This window comes from Notamacropus eugenii, chromosome 5, assembly GCF_028372415.1.
Source record: "Notamacropus eugenii isolate mMacEug1 chromosome 5, mMacEug1.pri_v2, whole genome shotgun sequence".
Classification (NCBI taxonomy): domain Eukaryota; kingdom Metazoa; phylum Chordata; class Mammalia; order Diprotodontia; family Macropodidae; genus Notamacropus; species Notamacropus eugenii.
This window is the reverse complement of record NC_092876.1, coordinates 72353173-72379889: the sequence shown is the minus strand read 5'-3', so window position 1 is coordinate 72379889 and position 26717 is coordinate 72353173. Positions and strand designations below refer to the sequence as shown.

The window sequence follows — 26717 nt, the reverse complement described above, 5'->3', positions numbered from 1 at the left end:
GGGTTGAGGAATTGGGCTTAACTGGAGCTGAGTAAGCAGCAGATCTTTAGCTTTCTCTGAAGACCACCTAAGAGATTGAAAAGTGCTGCAAGTTAGACTCTAAATAACTAAGGGTGATTGTAGATATCCCCTTTAGCTAATTGATGAATTACTAGGTATGTATCAAATGCCTCTCCTTTTTTGTGCTCATGCAGGAAGGATATAGTAGAAAGACAGATGAGCTTGAAGTGACAAGACAACTAAATGTGAATCTAGCTGTTTGATCATGAGGAAGTCTTTGCATCTCTTTTTTTCATCTTTACAAAAATCTTATTGATGCTATTTTCCTTTTTTTTTACCCCAACATCACTTTCCAATGAATATTCCCTCTCCCCCAAATAAGAATTCTTCCTTGTGTCAAATAAAACAGATCAGCATGTTGACTATGAATGAGCTTGAGTTCCTTTTCCCACATCTCTGGTCTGTCACCTCTTTGGCAAGAGGAGGGAGCCATACGTGACTTGACTTTCATTCTTAAGAAGAAAAAGTCTCTGTATTGATCAGATTCTTTTAGTAAGGTTTTCCTTTAGGTTTATGTTGTCACTGTATAAATTATTCTCTTGATTTTGTTCACTTTGCTTCAGTTTAGAAAAACTTAGGGGGAAGAATTATATTAATTAATTATATTCCTTTTTCCTTTCAACACTATAGTCACATGCCACGATTTATTTAGCCATTTCCCATTTGTTGAGTGCTCACTTTCTTTGCAGTTTTTTGTTATTCTGTACATTAGTACTGCTATACATCTTTTGTGTATATGGGACCTTTCCTTCTATCTCTGACCTGCTTTAATGAAATACCCATTAATAAGTGATGTCTTGAGATTAAAGGGTCTCTGTAATTTAGTGACATTTTTTAAAAGTATAATTTCCCATTGCTTTCCAGAGTGGCTGTGCCAGTCACCAGCAGTGTCAGAGTGCGTCTGCATGTCCGTCTTTTGGTAGCATCTCCAGTGTTTACATCTTTGCCTGTGTCTGTTGAGATGAAGCTTCAGAATTGTTTTAGCTCTCCTTTCTCTTATTAATGATTTTTATGGTTCTTGCACATGCTTGATGGTGGCTTGTATTTCCTCCTTTGAAACTCGCTTGTTTGCATTCTTTATTTCTTGGGAAATTGCTAGGAGTCATTTAATCTCCCTGAGAATTGATTTTCTTATCCATAAAATGATCATTGGATCATAAATTTACAATGCTAAAGGAAATTAGGGGGTCTTCTGTTTCAGTGCTTTCATTTTGCAAATGGAGAATCTTGAAGAGCTGGCTTTTGAACTCAAACTCTTTATTATTTTTAAAAATTTAATTTAATTTTTTTTGGTGAACTTCTTCATTGTTTCTTTTTGCATTATTTTACACACTAGTCTACCATCCCATGCGTATGCATTATATACAACTCATTCATATCATTCCTCAAATGTTGGGTATTCCCCTCTTTGCCCTCCCAAAAAGAACTGCTCTAAATATTTTGGTGTGTATTGTTCCTTCTCTTTCTTTGATCTCTTTGTGAGTCCCCTGGACTTTAAATCCAGTTCTCTTCCTATTGTACCAATTTTCCTTCGAGTAATAAGCCTGTATGCAGATGGTCTGGTTGTGACGAGGCAGCGAGGTTCACATGTGATAACTGATCTGAAGCACTTCGTAAACCTCCATAGTAGCTGCCATAGAGTCTGCCCAAAGCACTTTGATGTCATCTCATTTAATAGCAGCTAGCCAACAGTGGAAAATGTCCCTGTGCTAGTGCTTAGGAGTCTATTTTATTTTGAAGGAAAATAAGCCATGCTTTCACTTTAAATTGACCATATTTTAATGTAGAAAGGTTGTCCAACATAAAGAAAATTGAAGAGCATGAAGTGGGACTCCACATAACTTCTTTTTCCAAGTTCAGAAACATCTCTAATAACACTTGGCAGCCACATCTTAGAAATGGCAGGGGAAGTATTCCTAGAGAGCAGATTCCTAAAGGACTGTTTGGATTATAATAAAATACTGCAGTTATCTGTTGAGTTGGGAATCCCAGGTTTTAGGAAATGAATGTAAATGAGAAGTATTGAGATGTACTTTGGGGAAAGAAAAAAAATAATACTCTGGTGCTGGAAGTGGCGGTATTAGTAAGACTTCCAGCACATAGGAGCTGCCTGCTGCTTTCCTTGGTTTGTTTTTCTCCTTTTGTTCTTTTCCAGTATGTTCTGTGGCTGTGGCCACCTTTCTGGGCTGGTTTTCCTACAGTGAAATACAGTGATCGTCATGCTTCTCAGACTTTTTCCTAACTTCTTTTACTTCACTTTTTCTCCAAATCTCCCTCCTGAGCCTTTCCCCCCTTTTCAGCTGCCGTTTATATGATCCTTGTTAGCATGTTCCCACAATTCCTGCAGGGGAGAGGATTCGTAGTATCCCAAGATAACCAAGGAGCCTTAGGGATTATTTAATTCACCCCTTTCATTTGCAGATGAAGAAACTGAGGCAAATAGAAATGAAGTCATTTATCTTAAGGGCAGCTAGGAGGCTCAGCGGCTAGGGCGTCAGACCTGAATTTGTGAAGACTCTTCTTCCTGAGTTCACATTGGCCTCAGACATGTACTAACTGTGTGATCCTGGGCAAGTCACTTAACGCTGTTTGCCTCCGTTCCTTATCTGTCAGATGAACCAAAGAAGGATTTGGCAAACCACTCCGAGACATCCACAGATGGGCTCACAGAGAGTCACACATGACTGAAAGGACTGAACAGGGATTTATCTAATACTTACCCAGGTCCACGGACTCCACAGCCAGTATTGTTGTTTGGTTTTAAATGATGTGATGAGCTTCATAATTATGTTGAAAATCTGTTGCTTGTTATCAGGGTAGGCCTTGTCCTTAGAGTAGGCAGTTATTTCTGGAGGCAGGTAGGTGGTGCAATGGAGAGATTCTGGACCTGGCGTTAGGAAGAGCTGAGTTCAAAACCCACCCCAGACGCTTATTAGCTGTGTGATCCTGGGCAAGATGCTTAACGACTCTGTCTCAGTTTCATTATCATTTTATAAAATGGGGATAATGATAACACTGACCTCCCAAGGCTGTTGTGAGAATCGCTCAGATAACATTTGTAAAGCTGCTTTGAAAGCCTTCGAGTGATCCTTTAATGCTGCTGTGGTCAGGGTTTTGAGTGGCCCTGAAAAGTCCTTTTCACGCCCATGTATCTCCTATGGATGAACTTGTCTCCTTCACTCCCGTGCTCGTTGTTCTCATTATTCCACTCTTTCCAAAAGGTTCAAAGTTGAAATGCAAATGCTTGATGTGATGCTGATAAATCAGTCAATAAGTATTATTAACTCCCTGCTTTGTGTCAGGCCCTGTGGCAGACCATATAGTGTTTTTAATTGCCATTATTGCAGTAACAAGTTTTAGTTTATCACAGGAGTGGGGAACCTGTGGCCTTAAGGCTGCAGATTTCCAAGGCCTGGTTTATCCTGTCCTCCAGAGATGAAGTAAGCATATGGTGCATGGGTTACAGTCCGATCAGGTGTATAGACTTTGCTTCTAAAGGCTCTGGAAAGCTCTTAGAGCGCTAGACCCCTTGGTGGCACTGAGAGATGCGAGGGAATTGAAAACAGACTTGGGGGGGTTTGACTGTTATCCCAGGATCATTCCTAGTTAAGTCAGCCAAAAAGTTACCTGTGGGAAATTTGGTTTTAGCATTTAGATTTATTAGCTCTCCTGTCTTTTGGTTGTTCTGTGATGCTCTTGTGTTTGGAGAACTCAATTCATTCCCATACTGGCCACACATAGCCTCTTCTGCTTTATTACATATTCCCTCTGGCCCTTTCTAGGGCAGCCAAAGCTGACCTTGCTAATGCTCTTCCAGGGCATTCCATCTTTGCTTCTGTTTTCCCTTTGCCCAGGCCTTCCTCTGTGTCTGGAATGTATTTATGTCTCACTTGAGCCTCAGAATTACTTGTTCCCCTCCAAACTCAGCTCAGGTACCACCCCTGCTTAAGGCCTTAGGGCTCCCCCAGCTACTCTTCCACCTTTCCCCATTCCCTTGGGTTTATTTTGTGTATGCTTCTTTTTGCATATGTTACAGGGCAAGGATCGTCATTTTTGCCCCTGTATCCTCAGTATCTGCCTGAGTTGCTTTTTGATTGATTGGTTGTAGTGGCAGAAAAAATAAGAAAGGCATTAGAATTTGGGGTTTGTATCAGTCTTCAGTAGATTGAAGTGAAATGTTTTCTAGTTGAGTGTTTTTGTTGCTGCCTCATTGAAGCAGACTTGGTTGTTGATCATAGAGGGTTTTGCTTGAAGCTGAAACACCACCTAACCTAACCAAGGGAACCTAACTTGATTCAGCAGTTTGACCAATGATGGGTAAACTGGACCTGCATGTTAGGCTTTTGTTTCTTTTTTAAAGTTGTGAGCTGTTAATTGAACAAAGTTTTCCAATTTCTGTGATATCTAACCAAGTAAAGGGATCAGTACAAAGAATTGCCTTTGAGTTACCCTTTCCTTTTCACCATGAACAGCATCATTTAACTCAGAAGGGAGGATCCTCCTTTTTTTGTTAAAGAAATCATTGAAGTAGGTTCTTGTGGGAATTTATGTGGGGGGAATGTCTGTGTATTATTATGAAAGGGTAAAATCAGTTAAAAAAGAATTACTTATGAACTCCTGAGAGGTATTGCAGGCATCAACAGGAGGACTGTTGTTTAAAGTAATTCCTGGTTTTGCTACTTCCTAGGTCTGTGTGGCCTTGGTTAAGTCACTCATCCCCATCCAGGCTCACCGAGAGATCAGAGAAGGAGGAACAATCCGCACCAAAATATTTAGAGCAGTTCTTTTTGTGATGGCAAAGAGGGGAGTGCACAACATTTGAGGAAGGATGTGAATGAGTTGTATATGCATGGGATGGTCAACTAGTGTGTAAAATAATGCAAAAAGAAACAATGAAGATGTTCACTGAAAAAACGAAATTAAATTTTTAAAAATAATAAAGTCAAAGAGTTTGGGTTCAAGTGCCAGCTCTTCAGGGTTCTCCATTTGCAAAACAAAAGCACTGAACCAGATGACCCCCTAATTTCCCTTCTAAATCTATGACCCAGTGATCATTTTATGGATTTGCTCATGAGCAAAAGCGGGAAACTTTCCTTTAGCAATTGCATTAATGTCATAGTTTGATTAACTTCCTGTGGTGATCAGTTGTCAGGACTTTAAGAGTGCGTAGTCTTTCAGTAATTATTGCTACTTGTAACAGTTGCTTTAGTAGCAAATAATTCTTTTCTTAATTACACGGATATTAGTGAAATGGAATGAAGTCCCTCGTTCTGATGGTGTGTGTACGTGTTTGCCCTTCCCTTTGGTCTTAGTCATTCGATGTTTTCCCCCTTACACCTCACCAATCGTGCTCTGAATGTAGGTTGTACTCTTCAGGGCATCCTCAGTACTTTTGTCTAATGAAAGTGTTGACTACTGTATATTTTTTAACCTTTCTGAATTCGTTCAAAGCCTTTATTATTTTTAATTTGCAGCAGCTCTTGCCAGGTAAAAAGTTTTGGGAAACAGATGATTCCAGCAAAGATGGACCAAAAGGAATATTCCTGGGTGATCAATGGCGGGACAGTGCCTGGGGAACATCAGGTAATCTAGACCGAGCACCTGCGCTGTGATTAATGCCTGTGTTAGGGCTCCCTTTCTCAGCATTTGGCAAGTCATGGATTTTACATGTGTCATGAGCATGTCAAACTTACCTCTCTTCCTTTGGTTTTATTACCATTAAGGACCTGGTAGAATGCAAGTTTTTAAAAACATACTTAACACAAAGTCACTTTAAAATTTTTTATTATTATTTTTAGTCGCAATGCAATATTACCTTTTGGGGCAACAGTCTTGGTTGTATTACATCAGTTTAAAATAAGCACATGCCCCAGTAGTGAAAAGTCATTACTTTTTTTCCCCTTTCTTTGCCTCGAAGTTGATAGGATGTGCTTTCCAAATACAGATTAGGTTTTGTTAAATTATCAATATTAAGTCATCAGAATGGCTTGGTTACTGTCCTAGAGGATCTAGCTTTAGTCCTCTGACAGGTCTACCATTATCATATTTGATGGCTTAATGTAGCCTAACACATTGTAAGAGACAGTTTAAGTCTGGGAGCATCCTATTTTTTTGTAACCAGATTTCCAGCAACTCAGTTTTTTGAAATATAGGTCCACATTTATAAATAAGTGGGGAAAGACTAGTATACAAAGCCAGGATCTTATTTTTTTACTCAATGCTTCATTGATATTTATTAATGTACATTCCATTCTTAATAGACCTCCAAGCACTTTGACAGTGGGCAAAAGCAGCTGAGTGACGCATGTAGGCTGGGGATTTTTAAAGGCGGCAAAAAAATCCTAGCCCGATAGCCAGAGGATGTACAGAAAATCCCCATAATGCATGCAGAACTGAACTTGTTATAGCCCATGGTCACTGACCATGTTTAGGCATCAGAAAGTTTAAATTGTGCGTTATTTGGAAGCTGCTGGAATGGTTATCTTTTAACTTTCCATTTTATTTTGAAAACTTAGCTTTTCCCTTTATGATCATAAAATTAAGTACATTTTCCTGCTTCATAAGATAAATTTGTCTGGAAAAGCTTATTATTGATGGTGGATGAGGAAGGTGTTATGGTATCCTTACTTTATGTAGAAAACCTTCTCAAGGGAGTGACAGAGAGGGAGGGAGGTGGAGTTTGGCTAAATTGACCTTCTGGATTCCAAGTCAGTCATCGGCTTGTTCACTAGACATCACTTAATTTTTCTGGAACTTCCAAGTTGTACTCTATTATGTTTGTGTATCCTTTTTTGTAGATCATTCAGTTTCCCAGCCCATCATGGTGCAGAGAAGACCTGGTCAGAGTTTCCATGTGAACAGTGAGGTCAATTCTGTATTGTCCCCACGGTCGGAGAGTGGAGGACTAGGAGTTAGCATGGTGGAATATGTATTGAGTTCATCCCCTGGTGATTCCTGTTTAAGAAAAGGAGGATTTGTAAGTTGGTTTTTTAGAAACTTGCTCTTATGCCTCTCTCTCTTTCTCTTTTTTTTTTAAAAAAGCAAAATGTGCTTGTTTTAGTTACCTTTGCTGTACATAATGGTGATAGTATGATACTTAGAGAACATGTATTGTTCTTAAACCCCTGCAGAATACTAGGACACATACCCTTTTATAAAAGTCAAAATTATTTCTTTGGGTCACATAGCCAATAATTCAGTCTGAACCAGAACCCACTTCTCAATTCCTTCCTGCAATCCCAGACCATACTGTTTTCCATTTAAAAATTAGGAGTGAGCCATCAGTAGAGAACTGTCAGTCCAAGAACCTTTCAGGAAGATTTTTTTTTTTATTTTCCAAACCTAAGGAACTAAAACATCGATATCCTGTTAGGCACATTCTGATTCTTGACTGTGTGTGTGGGACTGATTGCTTTTGACTCTTTCCCCTACTTTTGCTGCTTCCATTCTGTTAGAAAGTCCTGGTCTGTCTTAGTTTTGATCTGTGACAGGGTCTCTGGATAGGTTTCAGGGGTTCTGTGGACTTGATGGAAAACACTGATATCTTTATTTTCACTAGTCTCTAATTGAAATTGAACATTTCCTTCAATTATTTAAAATATGATTCTAAGAAGGGAGGGCCCATAGACTTCACTAGACTGCCAAAGGAGCTCATGATGCAAAAAAAGGTTAAGAACCCTGGTCTTTTTCCGGTTCAATAAAGGTTCTTCTTTATTTTCATAATTCTGTTTTAAATCCTGACCTCTGTGAGCCTACCTCTGTGAGCGGAAAACCCTTCTTTCCAACCTCATTGCTTTCATCAATACTTTCTCTAGTCTGTTCAAGATCATCTCCCTTCAGCATCTTCAGATGCTTTTCTCTGAGCTAGCAATCAAACATGCAAATACATTTGGGATCTTAAATAGAAAAAAAACAACAACCCTACAACTTGTACTGTTTGGTATTCTCTTCCCTGCTCCTTGCCTTCTATATTTCTCCTATTTCATTTTTACATCATAATCTCTTGTTCTTCATTGGACCTGGGTTGAGACCAGATTGGTTTGTTCCACCGTCTTTGCCCCCATCAATGGCTGCTTCAAAGCCATGCAGAAGGAGAGTTTACTTTCCTAGAACATTTGTTGCACCTGTTCCTGACCCTGTCAGCATTCTTATCCTCTTTGGGCATCTGCTCAAGGGCTTCCTTTCTCTTTTGACATCTTTCTAGAATATTGGGTACCAATCACTCTAGGGAATCTTCCTCTACTAACTTTTCATCTTCATTGCCTGCCTGGTACTTCTTGCTGTTGTCATGCTTGTCTGTCCTAATGTCAGTATGGTAGTAGATGTACAGATGAGTTGTCTAGGGCACACACTAGTATTTTTCTTCCATATAGAAGCTTCATGCTTTAAGTGTATTTATAACAGAGACTTACTAAATTAAAACTGATTAGCACAAGAGAAACAAGTCTGGTTTAAGGTAACTGGGATCCTGTTTAGAGCATCTTTCCTCTTTGTGAAAGACATGTTATAATTGGTGCTTCAGATAAAATTGCCACACACATAAAATTTTGGCTAGCTGGCTCTAAAGGGTGATGCTAAGAATTAAGTGAAATGTATTTTATCAGGTCAGGAGTTTGATTTGGATTCTACCCTGCTCCAGAGCTGGAAGCTTGGTGTAAGCTGAACATGGGAGAAGAATATTCTTCCACCGTAGATCTTTCTGGGAACTTATGTGTTATATCTCTGGCTCTTTTGGCCTTCACATGACTTGGGCCATGTACATTCTTCAGTGTACCAGAGCAGTGGGCTGTTGAGACCTGCACAGCTTTTATGGCTATACCTGATTTGTCTTTTCTTAATTCAAATTATTTGTTATTTCTTCCATAGGAAAAGTGGAGTTTGTTTCCTTCCTTCCTTCCTTCCTTCCTTCCTTCCTTCCTTCCTTCCTTCCTTCCTTCCTTCCTTCCTTCCTTCCTTCCCCCCTTTTCCCCCTTCCCTGTCTCACCTTTCCCTGTCATCTCTACTTCTATGTGAGGAGATATTTTCTACCAGTACAAATCAGCTGTTATGCCACATACTAGACAGTTGCCTGGGGCCATTAAGAAGTGAAGGGCCTTCACTTCTATCCAGGTTCCGACAACCAGTCTGTGTCAGAGGTGGGACTTGAGCTCCAATCTTGCTGACCCCTGAACTTGTCCTCTCCAGTACCTCCCACTACCTCCATTTTTTTCTTTTTAATTTTCTCTCTTATTCTTTCCATCCTTTATTTGATTTTTCCATGTAGTTTCTTATTGATGTAGTTTCTCCTTGGCTCAGCCTCTCAGCTCTACCCCATTACTTTCTGTCCCCCAAGCTTCATTTTTTTGTCAGGAGATCAACCTTGCACATCACTGTTGCATTCTAGGTTTCAGTGCCCAGTTTATCTTACCTCTAGCACAACTAAAGTTTTCTTTCCTCATGGCCATCTCTAAAGAAGCTCCCACTGCCAGCTGTCACCCTAAAACAGTTTAGTCCCAAGTAACCTTTTTTCTTTTTTTCTTAAAGTGTAAAAATGAGAGTTAATAAGGAGCAAGTTCATGTTGGAACCTGGGTCATTTGGGCTACAAATGTTAAGAGTCTTGTCATAAATTTTATGAGAGATGGATTCATGTCCTGGACATGAGCTGTTCATCCAAGGAGCAATGTGGCTGGGCTGCTAGGAAATCATAAGAGGCAGAAGAATGAAGAGGAAGAAGAGATCAGATAAATGACTAAGATCACATAAGCTGACATTTCAAAATGTCACAATAAACCACTGTGTGAACTAACAGGAAATTTTCTTTTCATGTTCAAAACTGACCCTATTGTTTCATTACTTTGTTACAAATACCCAAGGAAAAATCATTTTCTGTCACATGTTGGTTGGGCTCTTATACTTTTAAAACAGCACTATTAAAACTTTCAGTTGCCTTATGTGACTGTTTTACTGTCTATGACCAAAGAAGGCTGGGAGACAACTGAACGAGTAGGGAACCCCAAAAATGTCACCAAGAAGCAGCTTGTAGAAACCTTAAACCAGGTTTGAACCAAGATGTAGTTGAGTCTTGTATTGTTTCTGCTGTGTACCTTCCTAATGGAAGTAAGTCCTGTCTGTTTAGTCCAAAATTGTCCTTTGAATCCTTGTTGTCTAAGCTTGGGAACATGGGCGCATGCATGGAAGAACTTATTTTTCAAAACATAAAAGGATTACCCAGAGAAACCCAAATTGCCAGAGTTTGGTGGAACACTTCCCCCCAAATGTCTTCCAAGTTCTCTTTTGCCATCTGTTGTTTTGGATGGCAGCTGGGTTTTGGAAGACTGACAGCTCTTTCATTTTGTTAGGGGAAAGAATTTTTTAGTCACAGGTCATGAATATCACAGTTGCTCTTGTAACTCGGGCATCTAGCTGTGTCACCTCCATTTTCCCCCTTGAAGTGCCACTATCATCTCTGCTGAGCCACAGAGGAATCATTTTGTAGGACTTTTGGTCGTCAGAATCTCAGAAAGTCATCTTTGATGGTTGACAGTTTGACTTTTGCCTGCTAACGGCCTCCCCAAGCTTGAAGGGACTCAGAAGCAAGGTTATGCTCTCCATTTACTAAGAAGGAAAATCAATTTTGGCAGCTTGAATTCTCTGAAAGCTCAGTCAGGAACTCTTCATTTACCTTTCAGTAGCCCTCGCCTTGAGCATGTGAACAGCATCATCTTTGGTGAGATGAGAGATACCAACTCTCCCAGGAAATTGCCAGGTATTTTTCTTGTGGATCCATATTTGGTTTGGCAGAGATTCCTTCAGGCTGACAAAAGCAATCCTCCCCAAATTAGGTAAATTCCCACTGCAAGTAGATACCACACTGTACAGACTCTGGATCTTTGGATCTCAGGAATGCCTTAAGTATTAGCCCGACAAATTTTCTGAGAACCACTGGCACTCCCCATCATTTACTGGATCATTCTGGGCTGTGGGATCCCAATTTAGTTTTCATTGATGTGGTTTTTTTGCCCCACATTTCTTTCCCAGTATGCCATTCCCTTCCCCAAAGCGGAAAAAAGAATTAAGGCAAGCAGACTCACATTCTCAGTTTATATAACATTCTGTTCTGTACTTCCCCACCTCTCTATTGAGGAAAGGAAAATGTGTTTATTAATCTTTTCTCTGGGATGAAGAATGGCCATTGTATTTCACCTAGATCAGCTGCCATTTAGTGTGTTTTAAAAGTTACAGTGTTGATTCCACTTCCATCACTGTGTTTTCTCTTTCTCTGAATTCCTCATCTTCATGGACTCTTAAATGGCACCATATTTCCTATCATGTAATCACAGTCAACCCTGGTTAGGGTTGTTTTTGTTTTTTGTTTTTTTTAACATCAGAACAAAGGGCTAGCTCTTGGTTAGTCTTTGTGAATGGGCTGAGTCCTAGACTAAATTCTTGTTTGGTGGTAGGATCATGAATTTTTTTAGCCATGGCAACCCTTGAGATTTGGCTACTGAGTTATGGAAAGATCATGACTTGTGTTGTAGAAAGGATGTTCTGTAAGGTCATTTGATACATAGTTCAGAGCAAAAGTGAATACTCTTAACAATTTTATACTGTCTCTGAGACCGTAGGGATGAAGTCCTGAAATACTATTGCCATTCTGATAGCAGTCTGATCTCTTTCCAAGTGGACTCAAGTCATTCAGCCCTGCCCCTACAGAGGAAATAGTTACATTTCTTTATGTAGACATTTATGTTGCCCAAGAAATTCATGTTATACCTAAAGAACGTGTAACTTATTGTTAGAGATATTTAAAAAGCATATCTTTTTCCATCTTTTATCTTCCCTTAGCTATGTATTCCGACTATAGAAACATTTCTTTTTTCACTTGGCTTCCATTCCTGTTTATTTCTTTGTTACAGGTTAGTCTCAGTTTCCTGGGTCGTTAGCAAATGCTTTTTTAATCGTATGAGTCTCCTGTCTTCATTTTTTAAAAATTAAATTTCATTTTATTTTTTTCTTGTGAACTTCAAAGAGCTAAAAAGAGTCTGTAAGACGAACTTCTTTTATTATAGAATCTGTTTAATAATTAAGTGTATATCAAATCTAAAGAGATAGAAAAAGAATTTCTCTTTTTGTACGCGTACTCTTCTGAAGTGTTTCTTTTATAGACTTTTCCCTAATTGTTCTTCCTTCCTTTATTTTCTTTTTCTTTTTTAAAATGTATTTGTTGCTTTGTACTAACTTCCAGGGGGCAGGTAAAGGGGGAATAAGTCTTCTCCTTTAACAAATTGCTGTAAGCATGCAAAGCAAATCGGTGCATTGACCCTGTCTGAGATTGTCTCTTATGAGTTTCTAATCTGCTACTTGTACTCTGTAGCAGGAGATATCCTTCATCAGCAGTCTTTTGAAGTCACAGTTGCTCACTGTATTGACTGTTCTTTTGGAGTTGTTTTACATTGTATCCTTATAATAATCTTTTAAATTTTTCTCTTCTGGATCTGTTTATTTCATGTCTTCCGTAGTTTCTCTGAATTTTTCATATTAATTTTTCACATAGTAAAGTTCTATTTCTATTCCATTTCAGTCATTTATAACTGTTTATTCATCCATCCCCTAAATGATGGACCTTTTTTCTAGGTATTGACCCCACTGAAGTGCTGCTATGCCTGTTCTTGTGCATGTGGGTCTTTCTTTTCTTTCCTTGATTTCTTTGAGGAATGTGGCCAGTGCTAGTATTGCTGAAAAAGTACGTGGCTTTTGCCTAGTTTCATTGTTGTGGGCTTCATGCTGTTTGCATGATGGGTTAATAAAGAGTTCTGATGTAGATCAAGCCAGAAAAAAATCTCTTCTTACATGGAACTTTTTAAAAAGTTGATCAACATCAAGAAGTCCGAATCATTTAATTCTCATTGTGGAGTTTTAAATTACACTCAGATGCAAAATCTTTCTTTCTACAAGCCATGCAGAAATCTGTTTTCTTTCCTTGCCCTTCTCCTTCCTTCCTGTCCCCTTCCTTACTCTATCACAACAGCTTCTTTTTGGGTTGGGTGGTGACTGTAGTGGATACGGCAGCAGTGGGATTACCTATTAGGAGCCTGCTCACAAGTGGTGAAGCAACGATTTGACTCAGTAGCCATAGATTCCAATTTTGACAAAACAAATTTGTCTTCAGTGTGCTATAAAGGTCTAATGTCAATAGAAATTTAAATTTTCACCAGTAGGAATATTGAAGTTGTGACAAAAAAGGTTTCCTGTGTGTATTTTTTAAAAAATGTGTTTCCTTTAAATTTTGTTTTTTTGTGGGAGCTTTTGGGTACATTTCAGAGTAAGGAAAGGAAATGTAGAAACAATAGGATAATTCAGATATTCATCATGATACCATCAATACCCAATTAATAACCTGTGACCACAGATTTATCTTTTGCTCCTCTTCTCCTCCACCTCTTCCATCCTGTTGGTCACCAGAAGTTATTGACTGTACCTTTGCACTGTCCCTGGGTTGCATGCTGCTGTAGTTCTATATAGGGTCCATTTCTTATATGTCTTTAAGTGTCTTTAACACTTAGCACAATGCTCAGTATCAGCTAATTAATGATTTTTCCTTTGGTTTCAATTTCATTTCACTGTTACTACCCTAGTCTAGTCCCTGTTACCTCTTACTTGGATTATTATTAAATAGAGTAATTTAATTGGCAGACTTCATACCTTAGCCACTGTTTTTCTACCTTGTAATAGCCTCAACGTATATTTTTAAGACTTGTATTAATGAATTGCTTTTATCACAGTTACTTCTCAGCGTAACCCCTTTCCTTTCAATGATCCTTCCTTTATAACAGAAAAAAATGTTATGTTAACAGTGATTGGTACATTGACCATGTCTAATAACATACACAGTTTCCCAGGTCCCATGTAATCTCCTCTTTACTTCCCACCTACCTTTCCCCCTCCCCTTCTTCAGGAGGGAGGTATATTTCCTTATTTTTTTATCCATTAATAGATTTGGTCTTTATAATGACACATTTTCTTTTGGTTTATTTATTATGGTCATTTCCTGTATCACTTTCCTGTTTCTGCTTACTTTGGTTTGTATCAGTTCATATGAATTCTGATGTATATGGTACCTCTTCTCTCTTTGGCTTCCTTGTTGATTGATGGGGAAATCTTTGAATTAAATATCTTAGAAACAGAGGTATATATGTGTCTATTTACATAAGCACACATGTACATACATACACACACACATTTGTGATATTAATCAAAATATTTAAGACCATGAGCCATTTCCCAGTAAATAAATGGTTCGAGGAGATGAATAAACAAGTTTCAGAAGAGTAAATGCAATCCATGAACAATTTAGAAATCTGCTCAAGATCCCAAGAAGTAAGAGATGTACAAGATAAAACTGTGGCAAGGTTTCACTTCTTACTTTTGAATTGAAAATCCCCTCTCTATTGCAATATCAACTCCTTTCATGCACTTTCTGCTTCAGCCACATTGTACTATCCATTATTCCAGTCATCTCCAGTAGCCCCTTTTTTGCTCCAACCATCTTTACCAACTTGGAATATTCTCAGTTTCCTTGTCTATCTTCTTTGTCCTCGATCCTTCAAGACCCCTAACATAGCCATCTTTTGTACCCTTTTCCTTTGGCATGTTTATCTTGTATTTTAATTATTAGTCCAATACCTTATTATAAGAGCTTAATAAATAATGGAGAAAACTACTTTTTTTTTGTTGGCCTCTTCGATATACAACCATTTTCTTGGTTCAGACTTATTGAAATTCATTCCCTATCACTGTTCATAAAATTGTATTTTGTGCTCTAAATTTAAAATTGCTTTATTCCTATAGTAACTAAAATTGTTAATTTTTAAAAAATCTTTTTAATTTTTGTTTTAAAGGGAACTGTAAGCTCCTGACTTTTCAAGGGTGATCTGTGTCTCTTAGGTATCTCCCAGTTAATGATAAGTTTATAAAAACTCCATGGAAGAAGCCATGGAAAGTTACATGTTCTGTTTTTAGTGACCTTCATGATGTCAGCTAGAAACCAGAAGACATTTGTTTTCACAGAAAGAGTTTAGGATTAGAGTGGGAGGTGACTCTCTTTCCCAACTTACTGAATACACTTTGTGCTCCCTGTAAATCTGTCCTACTTTAACTGCACATCATTCCTCCAGGAAGATCCCTTTGTGTAGCCCATTTCTGTCTTAGTGGTGACAGTGTTCTTTTGAGTTTGGGGCTACCTGGATTCCCTTCAGATTCAGGGCAGTTAGTTACTTTCATAAAGCAAACTTCATTCTGCGTTTTGGAGTTTGTGCTTCAGGGAGTAAACATACTAGTAGTTAAAGTGATTCATCAGGGAGTAGTGTTTTATGGCGGCAGTGCCATGGCACTAGATTTTAGTTCTCCTGGGGACCTTTGAGAATCTAGAACCTGCTGAGATGGCTATTAGGCTTATTTATTAGGAAGTCACTCAGCTTGCAGGCAAACATTCATCAACCACGCTTGTGGTGACCCCAACATGTGCTCCTTCCATGCAGTGACTAGTACAGAATTCATTTTTTTGATCTCCTTGACAGGTATAGCTAGTTAAACTACCTTAGTTTCCTTCATGTTCCCATCGGTATTCTTCCAACTACTTCAAGTGGAGCAGGAGTTGGATGTTCCCCTGACTTGCTGTCTTATTCTGCTGCTTTGATTTCCACAGTTGTGGTTGTGGTCATCCCAGTGGCCATTTCATGACCACCTAAGATGTAGTTCCTGAATCAGAATGTGTTTGATTGAGACCATCTCACTACTCTTGCAACCTCATCTGCTTTTTAGGACAGTGTCTCAATTGTTTAAGTTTAGAAGATTCTCATGTTAGCTGCTTCTCAGGGGTCTTCTCTTTCAGCTTTCCTTGGACTGAGCAGCATGAGGTTAACACTTCCTGGATTCTTGCTTTCTTAGTGCATTTTTTCCATTTGGAATCTTAAGGTGGTTCATAAGTCATTGTCGCAGCTATTCTTTGAGCCAATGAGAATCTCAGAATTGAGCTTTCCCCTCATAGACCCATCTTGGTGAATCACGCTCTCCTGGCCAGTTGTCTTCAGACTCAGTTGATTTACCATATTTTGTCACATAAAATTTATGACTATTTAAAAATTAATTTCTGATGTTTTCTTCATTTATATTGACCAGGCGTGTCTTCTTTATTTTCTTGTTTGAACTGAGAGTAAATAGCTAAACATAACAGGTCCTAAAATTTTCATTTCAGAGAGCCTAGCTATTAGTGCTGTATGCACTATAATCCAACCTTTCTGGGTCAGATCATTTCAGAGAAACAGTAGCCACATATGCAGTTTGAGTCAACAGACTTGATTAAACACATATTATGTGTAAGGCTCTGGGGATACAGAGAGGAAATACCTAACAGTCCTTGCTCTTACGGAATTTATTTTCCAATGGTGGCATACAAAATGTACAACTAAAACGCATGATGTAGTACTTAGCACAGGGCCTGACACATGGGAAGTATTTAATAAATGTTTGTTGTTGGCTTGATTAAAAGCTCAAATATGATAGAAGCAAAAATGAGGGTCAACAAATTAATGTAAGAAGATAAACAGAAAAAAATGAAGTCACTCAAATGGGCATGCTCCAGGAATACTTACTCCCGGAAGAGTCTTGAAAGAAGAAATGGGTTTTTTACATGTAGAGGCTGAAGAAGGCTTGTTTGCTTAGCCTTCTGACTCAGACGAGTGTAGGTGAGAAAGGGACAGGAAGAGTTATCATAAAAACTACTACTTTGGTTTGATTGGAATATAAAGTTTGTGACGGGATATATTGCATGGCATATACCTTTATCATGTATTTATCTGTATTGTATTTCATGTATTGTATGAAATAAAAACAAGGCCACTTGGTCATACCTGTGCATTAGGAAGATGATCAGGGAAGTGGTGTGAAGTGTAGACAAGGAAACTAATTAGGGGAATGCTGCATTAATCCTTGAGATAAACCAGAAAGAGCTTGAACTGGGGGTTGGAGGAATGGGAGTAGAAAGGAAGATTAGGTTTGAGAAATACTGCAGAGAGAGAACCCACAGAACTTGGCAAGGAACCTCCCTCTGAAGTTCTGGGGTTGGTGACTGGGAGGATACTAGTTCTGACACCAGAGCAGGAAAGTGGAGAGAATTGATTTGTGGAGGAGAGGTAGAGGAGGAGCTGTTTTGTACACACAAATTGGAGGTGCTGAGAAGACATCAAAAAGGAAGTAGTTATCAGGTAGTGAGCATGCTAAAGAAGTTCTGAGGTGGATAATTTTGAGTCACGTCTATGTTTCCTAATGCTTCAGCCCTGTGATCTTATCAATGAGCATGCTGTCAAACCCATCTGTATTCTTGCTTACCGCATGATTCTTGAGCAGGCATTCCATAACTGTTTTCTTGAGGGATGTTCTAGTGTACGTTGGTGGCTGTTTTCCCATATTTCATGAGTGTCAGAATAGCATTGACTTGGTCTGTCTGCTATCTGCTCCTCTCTCCAATCCCTTCCCTACTCCGCAGGTATCAGTGTGTATTCACAAATGCACCCAACCCCCACAACTAGCTTCCCTTTCTGGAGGTACATCTTTATATTTCCTGGATATGTTTGAGGCCATTTCTTGTGCTCTAGTCATGTATGTAGCCTGTGTACTATCTTCATCATGAGCTCCTCCATCTCCTTGTGTCACAGCTGCAGTTTTGATTGTTTGGAGGTAGTAGGCAGCCATATAATATCATCAGAAGAACAACTGTATAATTAAAGTTAGTAATTTTCTAGGTAAAGTGTGAAAAAGAAGAGGGCTTAAGATAACCACACAGGAATCCTTCACTTAGGGGGAAGAGGAGTTTAAGGAATATTCCGGCAGGTTGAAGAAAAATCATCAGACAGGTTTCTTAAACCCTGAGGGAGGAGGAGAATATACCAGCAATGATGTTAATAACCGCAGCTAGTATTTATATAGCACTTGAAGCTTCACAAAGCACTATACAGACACACGCGTGTGTGTCTGTGTGTATGCACACGTACATTTTAACGGCCCAAAGGAAGGAATGTTACACACGATGCTGCAAAAAAGTCACAGACAATTGGGGGGCATTCATTGATTAGTGTGGAACAGAAAGCAAGATTCCCTCTGGCAGGCCAAGATGAGTATTGCTTTACTTAGAATTTGGGCCTCAGTCCTGTTCAAGTAGGTATGGGGCGCCTGCTGTATCCTGGATTTGATTGTGATCACCGGAGCCCCAGTATGTGAGCCTAGTGCAGACATTGTGGTGTGGACCTTCATTTCATAGGCCCTCCTGATGTGGTCTATCTCAAACCCTGGGTCTTCTTTTAACCCTGTAACCTTAATTCAGCTGGAATCACCCAGTATAACAATATGTTTGGTGTCTCTCACTTAATATAAACTGTGGTTGCCTACCTTTAGATAGCATTCTCTGAGCATATAAAATTTTCTAATAATCCCATATATCCATTTCTTAATGTTGTGTGCTTCATTTGTTTCACTCTAACGTCTGCTTTTCTAGTCTGTGCTATTTTCTTTTTCTTTTTTTTCTGGGGAGTGGGGAGATGGCTACTTTTCTGTTACCTTGGTTTGACTGGTGTTATGAAACTGGAAAGAGGACCCCGTGGGAGTCAAGGCTTATAGCTGTGGTATCAGCCTTGCTACCTTCTTTTTCAGACCTACAATTTAAAGCTTTATGGATTGAGCCCTTTCAGAAGTGAATGAGGTCATATTTATATTAAGAGTTAATGTACCCCATTTGTTTCATTTATTGCATGATGATAAGGAGGAGAACTATGACATATTCCTGCTTTTTTCAGGCTTCAAATATCCTCTTCAAAGATTATTTGATTAACTATTTTAAAAATTAAATCAAAATCCAGGAATGATTTCTTAGTTGTATGTAATGTTAGGAGTTCTGTTTTTGGGGTTGGAATTGAGATGATGGTGGAAGTCAGATGGGCATGTTTGGGGGGCCAAAGGGTAAAGCATCTATGAGGTATGAATGAATTGGCTATCAGATCTTAGGAATCAGGGCCAAACTGATTGGGAAGGGGAATAATGGTATTATTTCAGTTAAATTAACAGTGGGGAAGGACTGGACTAGAGGTTGGGACATTCTCATTTTTATAGGCTGGGCAGCTTTTTTGTCCTTTTAGAATTCCTGCATTAGAAGGCCCAACAGCTTTAATGTTACCAATAGAATTTGCTTGGGAAGAGAGGTGCAGGGCTGAATAGCATGGAGTGGCCATTGGGCAGAACAGGAGAGGAAGTAGGATGGGGAGTCACTTGGGATGGTAAGACCATTTTTGGCTCTGACTACCAGAGTCAGTGATAGAACATTTTTTTCCTAGCTAAATGCATTTACATCTTTCACATTTGGCCCAAACTCAATTTTGCGTGCTGTGCTTGTCTCTGTGTTGTCCATTCATTGGATTGTAATATATGCAAGGACTGGGATCATTTCCCTTTTTTAATTTTTAAGATTTTTATTTATTTTTTATATTAATGCTTAGTATAGTAGGGTGGACAATGGGTGCCCAATAAATATTAATTGATGATAATTAGTGAAGCTGAAGCTATTTTTTAAACAGGGCCCAAGGGATGCAGACAGTGATGAAAACGACAAAGGTGAAAAGAAGAACAAGGGTACATTTGATGGAGATAAGCTAGGAGATTTGAAGGAGGAGGGTGATGTGATTGACAAGACCAATGGTTTACCAGTACAGAATGGGATTGATGCAGACGTCAAAGATTTTAGGTTCGTATTTTTTTTTTTTTACACTTCTGATTTTGAATGGGGGTTGTGGGTTTTTCCTTGTTTATTTTTGGAAAGTAGTATTCTACAGAGTTGTGTCTATTTAGCATAGGCCACGCTTTATAAGATGAGAAAGTGAATATTCGTAAATCCTCAGGTAGAGCTTAGTTTTCTAGGAGTTGGTGGGGCATGTAATAGAGTGCTTTGTACTTTTCAAGGAATCTTCACATTCATTATTTGAGTGGATCCTGATGCGCAGGTATTTCCATTTTACAGATGAGGAAATTGAGACAGGTTTAGATAATGATTCCCTTCCATCCTATTTGTCTTACCCTGTAAGAATAGAAAATAGGCATAATAATGATAGTACTTGCAGTAGTCCCTGTTCTCTCCCATTCCCACCCGCACCTCCCCCAATACATTCAACTCATTTATTCATGTGTGAGTTTTTAAATCGCAGGTTGGCTTCTTCTTGACCTCCAGCACACTTCTGGGCTGATTTCCCCCTTTGTCAGTGGGAATTTAAGTTTTAAAAATTTAATGTTGACCTATACTCATGAGATCTGTTGTTTAAAGAATACTAATGGTTTGCCATCTCAACCATATAGTGCACCACATCTAATCTATAGAACTTATGACAAAAAAAATTGTTCTTTCATTTGAAGAAATGAACACCATGGAACTCATGCAAATCAGATCCTGGGTTCCCTTTCCTTCCAGTATAATTTCATGTGACATGCAGCCTTGGCAATGTGGGTTTTTTTGTTTTTTTGTTTTGTTTTGTTTTGTTGTTTTGTTTTTTTTTTTTGAGGGGAAAGTCATAGCCTGTTCCCCTGAGAAATGGAACTCTTTGCTTTAGTTGCAGGATTTCTGTTGGTGATGGTGGGACGGTATTGTTGGATATCCAGATCCCAAAACCCTCCCACCTGCTGGCTTTGAAATCACATTTTTCTAGGTTTCTATTTGTTTGTCACATCTCACATATTCCTTTTGCATCCTTGAACCATATTGTAAAACTGGAAGGACTCTATGAATGGTCTAGATTATCATAACTTAGGGAGGGTGATTTCTCCTAAGCCAGCAGTACACTTCTGAAGTTACCTGTTGTTTCTTGTGAAAGAGCATTTGTGAGTTATGGCCAGGTAACATCTACCCAAGTCTTTATTTGGGGTTTTTACATTAAACCAAAAATTCTACATAACACCATCCTTTTAAAGATAAACTTAGCTCTAAACTTTTTTTTTAATGTTACCAGCTTTGCATATGTAAATGTTTTCTTGGAAAGTATGAGTTATACTCTCCTATTTTGTAAAGTGAGTGGAGCTTGATAGTAATTATGTTTTTTTCAGGTGAACAAGTTATTTCAGAGGATGATTTGCATGTGGTATAAACCCCAGAAGTAATCTCTGGTTTTTCTAAACCATTGTGGCACAGATGTTCCACAACAAATTCTGGTGGTTGCTAATGTTAACTACTATTGATGATTAAAGATGTCAGGGACGTTGTCCTTAGCTTTCGTTGTTTTGGTATTCCCCCTCAAAATAAGGTTTAATGCCCTTTACTTTTTCTGTTTAGCCGTACCCCTGGTAATTGCCAGAACTCTGCTAATGAAGTGGATCTTCTGGGTCCAAACCAGAATGGTTCTGAGGGCTTAGCCCAGCTGACCAGCACTAATGGTGCCAAGCCTGTGGAGGATTTCTCCAACATGGAGTCCCAGAGTGTCCCCTTGGACCCCATGGAGCATGTTGGCATGGAGCCTCTTCAGTTTGATTATTCAGGCACGCAGGTACCTGTGGACTCAGGAGCAGCAACTGTGGGACTCTTTGACTACAATTCTCAACAACAGGTACTGTGTGTGTCTCTGTCACCCTCTTCCCAGTCTCTTGAGTAAGCACATTATGGGGTCCGGCCTGGCCCAGATTTCATTGGTGTAGGTATAGAAACGTCCTCCACCAATGCAGATCAGCACTTCCTCTGTAATGGTGAGTCTTAGAGAATTCCTTGGGGGCATGGAGACGTTCAGTGACTTGGACAGGATCTCATAGCCAGGGTGTGTCAGAGTCAAGGCTTGAAGTCGGAGTCTTCTGACTCCAGGGCCAACCCACAGGCCTCTGTTAAACTTGGGATCAAGTGTTTATAAGATGTATGACATGGCCCTGTCACCGTTTCCCCACTGTTAGTTGTTTTAGTAGCAAACTCTCTGTTATCAGACATAGTCAGGAGTGGAATTTTCTGGTTAATAAACAGCTATTTAAAAAAAATTATGGATTACCAAATTTTCTAAAAATTAGAATATAACCTTTTACTGGAAGCCACTCAGTTTTCATAGGCTTTATCAGGAGTGCAGCGTATGCAGAGTGATTTTCTAAACTTTAAAGGGTTAGATGCTATGGAATTCATTATTTTAGCCACATAAACTCTTTAGGTTGGTAAGGGTGAGATCATTGGGTCTTTGAAATAGTGAAGTAAAAGCCAGTAAGATTGTGGGTTCTTTTAAAATAACATTTCTCAACTTGTTGGAAGATTTTGCATGTACACATTAAATAATAATAATTTAGGATTAGGGCCTTGTTAGATAAGAGGCCTGGTATTTAGTGATTCTGCTGACTTTTGGGGGAGAAAAGGAGAATTATTTCCAGAATTTTTATAGAAGTACTTAAAATGGCTACAGGACGTTCTTAAGTTACAACTTTGCCTTATTTATTAAGGGTTTTAAAACAACAAATCACTGTATTTCCTGATTTAGAATGAAGGATAAGTTAGAATCATATTTATGAAACTTCAAAGGCATATTTCATAGTAATATAATTTTCATGATGTTGAGTTTTTGTAACCGTAAGTTAGGGGACGGAAAGGTTTCCAGAAAAACTTGAGGGTTGAGGAGGTATGGGTATATAGATATGGTTTATGGCTGGGAATCCTGGCTCTGCTTTGGGGGGCTGTTTTCATTTTTAAAACACCAGCTTAATTGGAGTCCTGGTTTAGTAAAAAAGTATTCCTGATTTATGATAGAATGCCAGATAACAGAGAGTTTACTATATATTTTTTTAGAGAACACTCCCCCCCCCACAAAAAAACCCCCAAAACTACTTAGTCAACCTGTAGATATTTTATTCTTTTAGTGCTGATGCTGAATTCACAGCTTTTTTTTTTTTTTAACCCAGAGGGCTACATCAAAAGGCTTGTCCATCCCATCTCTTTATTCAGATGTTACAACTGGGTGTCCTCTCTGAACCCACTCACGTTCCTGGTTGTTAAAATAATGGTCATGGGAAATTTCTTCTTAGAGGACAGTGGCATTTAGATGGGTGTTCTACTCATTTGGGGCTCCTCCTGTTCATTTACGCCATCTAGTATGTGGCTCTCTGTCTTCCTTCCTTTCTTATGATACCATGCCCCCTGAGAGGGGATCTTTTCTTTTAGGTAGATATAGTGAAGAACATGGAATTCCTTCCTTTCATTCCTTCCCCTTTTCCTATTGAGTTATTTCAATAGCAGTTTGCTTTCATATTAGTCATTTTGAGTGATAGCAACGATGAGTTAAGCTTTAGATAGTAGGGAAGTACAGGAATGCAGGCTAGTTCCTGTGTCTGTTCCAGTTTTTTCCAACATGGAAAACAGGTTTTATTGAAATCATTTGGTCTAGTTTCCTCTGTCTAGATACCCAAGGGGTCAAGCTATTCTGAACCTTCTGAAAAAAACCTTTTCTCTTTCAAATTCTCTTCCATTTCTTCGGCCCTTCCTGACGACCACAAGAACGGAGTTCTCTTTTCCTAGCTATCTTCAAAGAGTGTGCTTTCAGTCTTAAAACATCCACTCAGTAGAAAGCTTTATTCTTTCTTAATTGTTTTAACCTTCCTTATCTTTTTGCTGGATTTTCCTTTGATTTTTTTTGTTTGTTTGTTTCTTCTGTCAAAAAATCAGATTGTAAAAGTTAGTTCTTGAGTACCTAAAAAGATTTAACCCATATGTGTGTGTGTGTGTGTGTGTGTGTGTGTGTGTGTGTGTGTGTGTGTGTATCTTTGCACATATCAACTTGCATAGTAATACATGTTTACCTCTAAGATATATATTTTGGTATGTAATGTGTGGTATTTAGTTTTCTCTCAGTTTTACTTGGAAGTCCTCTAGTTTGAGATGTGAGAATTTTAGGCCTAAGAGGGGGTCACGTAAGATGAGCTTTAGCTATATAATATCTCTATAAAGGGTCTAGTTTCCCTTGTTGCTCTCAGTAGATTGGACTGAATTTGATAGTGTCATATCCAGAACAATTATATCCTGATCCCTAAGTTATATTCCCTTTAGCCTCCTGTTGCCTTAATTCCTTTATAGAACCATAAGGTGACAGGAAAGTTTGCTTCCTGTTCAGTAGCGGGCAGGTTATTTCTGCTGTGTTTGCTTTCACCTTTTCTAACGTCCTGTCTGTTGAAATTGTTCTTTGTTCTTCTGAGTTTTATTCATACATCGTTAATATGCTCAGAATATCACTTGGAGCTCCACCTTCCTCTCACCCTCAAATACCATGATGTTTTTATTGATATACGGTACCACAATTTTATGATTACATATATATATATATGTGCTTTCTTTTTAAAGCTTATTTCAATTTTAGATCCACATTCTGTCATTAATTATCTTATTTTCAGATTCCTTTCCCTCCGTGTCTCTTCTCTGCCTCCTTCCCTCTCCTACTCCCCATCCCCTCATTGAGGAAACAAGAAAAGCAAAACTTCTGTCCTGAGCATGTTATAGTCAAGTAAAACATTCCTCCATTGGCCACATCTAAAAAGTAGACTCTTGAGTTGATCACCCCTCTTAAGGAGGTGAGTCTATTTCATCTTGAGTTCTCTGGAACTGTGGGCGGTTATTGTGTTGATCAAGGTCCTAAGTCTTTCAGAGTTGTTTGTCTCTACAGTGTTACTGTTATTGTATAAACTGTTTTCTTGGTTCTGTCCATTTCACCCTACCTCATTTCATAAAAGTCTTAGGTTTCTCTGAAACCATTCCCTCAATCATTTTTTTTTAAAAAGCAAAATTGTATTCCCTCACATTCCTTTGTTAGGCCATTCCCCAAATAATGGACAGTTCTTTTCCACCACAATAAAAAAATGTTATGAATATTTTTGTCCAAATGGTTCCTTTTCGCTTTCTTTTGTTTCTTTGGGACATAAACCTAGTAACAGTATTGCTGGTGATTGGCTTGATTTCTCAGTCCTAGCTGATGGTGTACTTATGTGAAGGTAATAGATATATCTCAACCTACTTTGGTCCCTTCCAGTTCTAAAGTTCTATATTTAGATTCCACAGAATATTTAGGGCAACAAAATTCCAGGACAACAAGAGGAGTTAGATCTCTCAGAATTTGTCCTAAAGGTAGTTGTCTTGTACCTCGGGTGACATTTTAATTGTCCTGATTCATTGAGCTACACACTACATTTTCTTTCATGGCCTTCTGTGCTCTTGTATTTCCTTTAATCATTGTATTTAGACCTTTGGAGATGGATTTCCTCGGTTCCTTTTGGGATATCTAGGTTTTAACTTATTTAGCCTTTTAGTGTCCCATTTTAAAATGTATTTTAACTTTTTGTGTATCTTGCTTGGTCCTGAGGGAGAAATAACTGCTTTCTAGAAGTTTATGGTCTAGATGAGGAGGCAGGACATACTTGGTAATGTGATATCTATTTAATGGTGAATAGAAATATATTTTTAGTGCTCCCAGAGTAAAATCAACAGTAAATGATATGAGTTCAGACAAGGGGGAGATGATGGATTTGGGCAGGAGTAGGGAATACATTTTTCAAAGAAAGGCATTGGGTTGAGTCTAGAACCTTAATGGGTGGTTTACATTAGAGGAGGGAGAGAAATAGAACAGGTCTGGAACAACAAGCCCTGTTATCAGGTTTATCAAGGTTGTGGGCCTTCAGTTAGACCTTGAAGGATGACTTAAGTGGAGGGCAAGGGGAAAGACTTTCCCAGTTTTGAGTAGTATAGCTACAATGGCGTAGAAATGAAATTGACCATGGAAACTGAGGGCACTCTGAATAGGCGCTTGACTAGAACTGAGTATTACATGGGAAACAGTGGATAATAAAGTTAGGTAGATAGGATGGGTCCAGATTAAAGAGACTTGACTCCCAGACTCTATTGTTTGAGCATTAAACAAATACTTGGGGATTACATATTATTTAATAAGAAGGGATGGTTTAATTGTTAGAGTTAGTTTTTACTTGCTCAGAGTCAGTTTAGTGTGGTATAAAAAAGGGATTTTAAACTTAATCTCTCATTATCAATTACCTGATTCCTGTGTTGAGAGTCAGAGAGGACCCAAAAGGAGTAGAAGGTGTAACCCACAAGATCATTACCATCATTATGGGGATTAGGCTGATACACAAAACAGGGAATGTTGTCTTGGGTTCCCGAGGTTCATCTGTAAGTCATGTCAGCTATTTGGAACTAAAAATGTATTTTCCCATTGAGACAATAATATACAGGGTGCTTAGGGTCCCAGGCCAGGTCTCCAAAGCCTAATCATGAGGTATTTGTGTATGTGGCCACCTCTAACAATTGAAAAAATGCTTTCAAAACTGGCAGGTCTGGGTGGGAATATGTTTAAATACAAAGTGGGATTAGGTATTCATTCCTTACCCTTGACTGATGTTCAGGTGGTAGCAGGCCCCTTGTTGAAGAATGGTGATGGGGAGACGGAATGGGAATAGCTGCTGGCTCTACGGGACTGGGGTTGAGGACAGTCAGGGACAAGAGGTTATGGGGCTGACCAGCCTTTCCTTCTTTTTCTTCCTCTAAATTACCTTGAGTTCTGCCGCATATCTCTGTTTTAGGAAGTGGTGTGAGAAGTAGAAACTGGGGCAGGGAAGGAGATTGATCCCAGGTAGC

At 38.8% G+C, this 26717-nt stretch overlaps 1 protein-coding gene across 21 annotated transcripts in view; it reads left to right on the top strand.

Annotated features, from left to right (window-relative positions):
- Positions 1 to 26717, top strand: part of PUM1 (pumilio RNA binding family member 1) — a 168736-nt gene that overhangs the window by 76441 nt on the left and 65578 nt on the right. For 10 of the 21 annotated variants that reach the window (XM_072609641.1, XM_072609640.1, XM_072609649.1 and 7 more), the window contains exons 4-7: positions 5535 to 5643; positions 6858 to 7036; positions 19660 to 19826; positions 21399 to 21669. The exons of 3 other annotated variants lie outside the window; for them this stretch is intronic. In XM_072609641.1, coding sequence (XP_072465742.1) covers positions 5535 to 5643; positions 6858 to 7036; positions 19660 to 19826; positions 21399 to 21669 — 726 coding nt within the window. The remainder of the gene's footprint in view (positions 1 to 5534; positions 5644 to 6857; positions 7037 to 19659; positions 19827 to 21398; positions 21670 to 26717) is intronic. 8 more of the 21 variants (XM_072609652.1, XM_072609651.1, XM_072609650.1 and 5 more) reach the window with 3 other exon arrangements.